The 6000-nt window shown below is 59.0% G+C and overlaps 1 protein-coding gene across 1 annotated transcript in view; it reads left to right on the plus strand.

Moving 5' to 3' along the window:
• The window catches only part of FBRSL1 (fibrosin like 1), a gene marked incomplete at its 3' end in the record, with an annotated part of 240528 nt that extends 234533 nt beyond the window's left edge, over nt 1-5995 (plus strand). Inside the window, exons 6-7 of the mRNA XM_056820951.1 lie at nt 2378-2423; nt 5985-5995. Of these exons, the coding sequence (XP_056676929.1) occupies nt 2378-2423; nt 5985-5995 (57 nt within the window). The remainder of the gene's footprint in view (nt 1-2377; nt 2424-5984) is intronic.
• Between the last annotated feature and the right edge of the window lie 5 nt (nt 5996-6000).

Here is a 6000-nt window from a genome sequence, read left to right on the forward strand (position 1 = left end):
TCTTAGGTTTGAATTCTCCCTTAGAAACAGACTAGCTTCATGACTTTGGGAGAGCCCTTAAACCTCTGTTTTGTTGTCTGTCCAATAGGGATGAAATTAGCCTAAGACGGATGTGGGGGAAGCTCCCTGGATGACCCCGGGCGAGTCTGAACCATTGGACCTCAGCCTTCTCATCTGTAAAATGGAGAGAGGTGGGACTAGAGGTCCTCCGGGGTCCCTTCTAAATCTGGGATCTTGTGATACTATAAATGGCCAGGCTTAGAGGACTCGACATGCTAGCAGCGTGTGTGATTGGCTGCACAAAGTCAACGCCCAGTTTTGTCCCCTGGTCCGTTCTCCCTCCAATCACTCCTTAGTCGGCCTCTTGGCCATATTCGGAGGCAGGACGTCTGCTGTCCCATCCAAACCAGGCCTTCCGGGCCCTTGTCCAGTCTTCTCCGGACCACACGTAGGCGGCCTCGGACCCCAGCTGCCCAGGGCCGGATGCCCGGAGAGATTCCTCTATGGATGTCATTGGTCTTCCCCTGGAGGGGGGGGGCGGTGGCGTGGAGCCCCCAGAAGGAAGACCGCCTGGCCTGCATTCGCACCCTCTGACGACCTGCGGAGGACCTTTGTTTCTCTGGGCCTCCATTTTTTCCTCATTAAAACAAAATGATCTCGATCCGAACCTGGGCTCCAGTGAGAAGAGCAGAAAACTGTCTCCTTCTCTGCTCGCAGGCCAGCACAGGTGTGTGGAGCAGCGGAGGGCTGCTGGGTCCAGTCTGGGGCCTCTTCTGAAAACAATGGGGGACGCGGCCTACTGCCCACCTCCTCTCTTCTCTTCTCTCCTGCTTTCTACTCCGGGCCTGTAGCCCGCGCGGGGCGGCCTTCTCCCGAGCGTGCTTGCCGTCTCGCTCCGTGATGGCAGTTCTAGTGCAGGGACCCCGACCCGACTTTCCCTTTCCAGGCTTGCTCCTCGGCCGTTTTTAAGGTTGCCGTAAACAAGGACGGCGATAACATCAGCCCAAGAATTCGATTTTAGGAAAGCTGTAGACAAGCTAGCGCAGGTACAGGAAGGTCGCCAAGATGATCCGAGCACTCTGAAAACTAAGCGTGCAGGCCGGGCGAGGGAGCTGGGGAGGAAGAGCCCGGGGTCCGGCAGAGGGTTTAGAGATTATAGATGTTTGTGTGGCTCCATCGGGCAAAACTTGGAACGCTCATAGATTTCGGCTTGGCATAAGGAAGACTTTTTTTTTTTTTTAGCCCTTCCCTTCCATCTTAGAATCCATCCTAAGCATTGGTTCCAAGGCAGGAGAGTGGTAAGGGCCTGGCCATGGGGTTAAGTGACTTGTCCAGGGTCACACAGCTGGGAAGTATCTGGACCCAGATTTGAACCTAGGACCCTGCCCCTGTAGGCCCTGTTCTCTAGCCACCTAGCTGCCCCAAGCAAGACTTGTCTAATGAACAGATAGCGAGCTCCCCATCCATCCCTGGAGCCATCCAAGTGGAGATTGGCCTTAGAGGGGTGTCGCGTTGTGGGTGGGAGAATGTTCAATGTTGACTGAGAGTCTGTGACTGTCCAACGAGGGAATGGACTTGAATTGAGTTCCTGGTGATGTTGACAAGCGCGGAGGAGAGGCAGGGGAGGGAAAGCCATAGGGCTCCCCTTAGCAGCCGGACCTCCGGGTGATTGCTGGGGCTAGCGATGGGGTGGGAACCCCAAGTCCTTCCTCCCTGTGAAGGGTGACGTTGGGGGTCGGGGAGACACGGAGTCATGCCCTCCACCCTTCGGTAGAAGAGACCCGTAGGCCGCCCCGCCATGCCCTTTCCCAAGAGCAGCGTGCCTGTTCTGGGTCCTTTCTCCCAGTACAATGTCCATTCTTGGAGCTCAGAGTTGGAGGTTTTCCTTGGTGCTTTGGTTTAAATCTGTGTCTTAATGCATAAAGGACTTTAATAAATGCTTGTGAACAGACTCGGGTGCAGGAGCTGTTTAGGGTCCGTTTTGGAAGACTCCCCAAAAGAAAGCAAACCCATTGTGGATGGGAGGGACGTCGTTGGCACCACTTGGTCTGGGCTACTTTACTGTGTGTAGCTAAGGGGTGAAGAAGGCATTGGGCAAGATCCCAATGGCGTGGTCCATCCCATAGGACCGCATCCTCTCATTCACCGCCCTTAGTATTTCCAGGAAGAACTGAGGCCCTGGGAATTGGGAAACGGGGTCTTTTCTGCCCCCAAGATCAGAGGCCTCGCAGCGATGGTGTCAGCTCTTCCCTGGCGGGGCTTCAGCTGAGTAAAAACCTAAAGTGTGGGTGGGGAGAGCCGAGAGAAGGGAGAATGGGGAGAGAGATTCCAGACACCCCTCCCAGTCCTCTAACGTTTCCTCCTTCCTGTGTTTCAGGCCTCCGTAGGCTCCGAAAAACTCTTCGCTCCGGCAGCTAGTAAAGGTAAGAGATTTCCCAGCGCGCCCCACTCCTATCCCTGCCCGCCTCCGCCTGGGGACCTCCATGGGCAGCCGCCCCCGTTTGCCCTTCCCTGGAGAGGGTCGGCTCCTCCATCCAGCGGGGCTTTTAGTCCCGGGACCGAGAAGGGTAAAAGCAAACAGCCCTGTCACTGCTTCTGGAATGAATGGGAGCAATACCACCAGAGAGCAGGCCTATTTAATTATTCATCGGGAGCAGCCAGCCAAAATTGGTTTTTGATTTAAAGCATCCAGGCATCAGCTGAGGTGGGAGAGAACCGTACCAGATGGGAAGCCGCGGTGGGGCATCCGTAGGGAAGGGGTGTGCATGTGTGTCTGTCTGTCTGTCTGCCTTGGGCCTAGCGCAGCCCTGAGCCCAATGCCAGCCCGTTTCATTGCGCCCCCAGCGTCCAGAGGGGGGCACAAGCACGAGTTTCCAAGCTGGCTGTGGGTAGGGGCGAGGGGAGACAGGGGCTGCCCTCCCCAGGACGTATTCTCTCCTGGTAGGGACGATGTCTGTCCCACCACGGTCCCCTAAAGAGGAGGGAGACGGCCTTCCCAGATGGTGTAACTCTCGGCCCCTACCGGGCCTTCAGTTAATTAGAAACCTAAATTAGAACAAGCACGTCTTCTCCTTTTTTAAAGAGAAGGCAAAGGGACTGGGCTCTCGTTATGTGTCAGGAGGCAGGAAGAGAGCACCTGGCCGCCTGGGATGACGTCCCACCCCCAGGCCTAGAGGAGCCGCAGCGCTGGGCTTGGCAGACTCCTCTCCGCGGCCCTGAAGGGTCGGGCGGCTCACAGAACGAGCCCAGGCCCCCAGGAAGGCAGCTGTGGCCTGGATTTAAATTAAGAAAAAAAAGGAAGAGAACAGTCTGTTCACTCTAGGCCAGTGGGGTTGACTTCAGTTACTTGAAAAATTCTAGAACATACTATTAAAGCGATGGTTAGTGAACGTCGAGAAAAGGAAATGGTGGTCACAGAGCTTCGTCCAGGACAGGTCATGCCAGGATAACCTTATTCCCTTTTTGGACAGGGAGGACGGGCGGCGGGTCCCGGGGACAGCAGCAGAGCCCTTGACCGGGATCGGACATCCTGTTGGAATAGATGGGCCCGAGGGATGGTGCCGGGAGGGCAGTCTAGGTGAATGGGCTCAGAGCAGAGTGGTTCTGTTTGGAGAGGGCTCTGGAGCCGAGGGCCTTTGGGCTCTGGCCTCGGCCGCCTTGAGCTTTGACTTTAAATCAGCCGGGCACAGCAGGTGGAGGAACACCGGCAGGGAAAACAAGCGTGCTGGGCAGAATCCAGGATAGACGACTTCCCTTTGGGCTCAGAAAATCCGTTTCAGAAAGCGTAAGACGGAGCCCGGTGGGTGGCGGTTGAGGGATTGAACAGGCCGATGACCCAGGATTCGCCGAGCGCCCAAGAGCCAACACCTGGTGAGGCTGCTCGGAGGAGGCCTGGCGGGGAGGCGCAGGGCACCGCCGGCCGTGAGGAGGACGCTGACCAACTGGGGGAGACGCCGAGGACGAGGCGCAGACGGGAAGGGTCTCGGAGCCCTCCGGTGGGATGCTCTGGGAGATTGGCCTAGGGAAGAGAAGGCGCCGATGCTGCATCCGGGGGCTTGAAGCGCTGTCCCTTGTTCTACTCGGCCCCAAAGGCAAGACTGAGAGCGTCCACGTGTGGCTCCGTGGAAGAAGAAAAGCTTCCGGAGGACCCAGCCAGGGAGCTTCTAGCGGGGACCTGGTTCAGGCGTGGGGCTGGACTGGAGGGCAGCCCAGGGCGACAGTGCAGTGCCGGACCTAGAGCCAGAGACCCGGCTTCTGACCCTTGCTCAGGCGTTTGACCAGCTGTGTGACCCTGATCTTGTCACTTCAGTTTCCTCTATAACATAAGAGCGCCCCTGCCTGAGGGGAAGTGTGAGGGCCAAATGGCACCTGGGACCTGCGGCGCTGTGTGGATGGAAGAAGCCTTTGTGTCTTAGAATCAGTAGGAAGACGAGGAGGCTGCTGGGGCTCAGTGCCTGGGCCAGCTCGTCCCTGACAGGAGTGGCTTAAGAGCGTCCCCCAGACGTGTCTCTCGAGGGAGGCGGCCAGTTGGGGTGGTGTGAGACGCGGTTGGTTTGGGTTTCCTCCTCGCAGACCGATCCCACGTCCAAAGACGGGGGAGATCTGGATGGAAACGCTGGGTGACCCCGTTTGCTGGCTGCGGGAGATGGCGAGGAAGGGGAAGAGGATGGGCTCCTCCGAGGGCCGGCGGGAGGAAAGGTGGACGAGTCTAGCCAACACGGGGAGATCTTGGAATAGGGCTGCAGATGTCCGTAGGAGACGCGTCGGCGTCCGGAGGTGTGCTTGGTGCGAAGCTTAAACGAGGGGCTCTATAAGGAGGCAGACGCGTTCCTGGCTGGGCGGCCCTTTGCCTTGCTCTTACCGCTCTTCTGACGGGGAACGCAGTGGACGAGTCATTTCCCTGCTCCCTCCCTGGCAGAAGAGGCCAGGGGACTAGAGCCTTCTAGCTCTCGGCCGTGCTCCCAGGACCACAACCCTGAAGGGACTCCTCTTGTGGCCTCTGCGACACCTTCCAGCGCTGAGTCTCTAAGCCCCCTGTATTTTGCAGCCCCCACCTGCCTGGGGATAGTTCCTCTGCTAAGGGGAGGAAAAGGCAGGTTGGAGAGGGTCGGTGCTGCTCAGGAGGGCCCCAGAACCCAGCCGGTCCGGCCTGCTCACCCGCGGCCTCCGAGGCTCTGGGGTCCTTGGCCCCTTCTCACAGCTTCCCAGGGAAGGGAGCCTTCCTCGAAGCCGCCTTGTCTCCCGGCCTCCAGCGCCCAGGGACGACACACACGTCGCGTAGACAAGGGGTCCTCCAGTCCACTAGGAGAAGACCGTGGCCGTGGGAGCCCCGTCTGCCGGCGAGAGCCCCCAGGATTTCACGTCCCTGTAGGGGATCGCGCTAGCCTTCCGCACTCTGGAGCGCCGCCATCGTGAAGTCTCCTTTGACCCAGGCAACGGCACTAAAGGCCTTCCTGTAGCGCCATTTTCACCCACTTGTCGCTTGCAGGGCAGCCAGGTGACTGTGGAAAGAGTCAGACCCGGAGACAAGACGTCCTGGGTGCCGGTCTGGCCTCGGACCCTTCCTCGCTGGGTGACCCCAGGCGGGTCCCTTCCCCCCGCAGCCTAGCCCTGCCGCTCCTCTGCCTTAGAGCCCATACACAGCGGGCTTCTGAAACAGCGGCCGGCCGAGGCTTTAGAAGATGCTCCTGACCCTTCTGCTGTGGCCTCGTGCTGGAGACTGGAGCTGGGGAGCCCAGAGGGAAGCCGGGGCCCCTCGAGCTCCAGCCAAGCCTCTGGCCTTGTGGGCAGTTAGAAGCATCAAAACCGCCTTGAGTGAAGGGAAGGACCAATGACGCCAGGTGGGGGGGCGTTCCGAGCCCCTCGCTGCACTTCCTCCACCGGCCAGGGTCCCCACGACCACCTGGCGACGCTGGGGTCTACATCCCCATAGTTTGAAGCCCGGAGCCAAGCCACAGTGGCTCACCCTCTTGTCTCCCTTCCAGGTTTCTCGCTGAGTGA

This window comes from Monodelphis domestica, chromosome 3, assembly GCF_027887165.1.
Source record: "Monodelphis domestica isolate mMonDom1 chromosome 3, mMonDom1.pri, whole genome shotgun sequence".
Classification (NCBI taxonomy): domain Eukaryota; kingdom Metazoa; phylum Chordata; class Mammalia; order Didelphimorphia; family Didelphidae; genus Monodelphis; species Monodelphis domestica.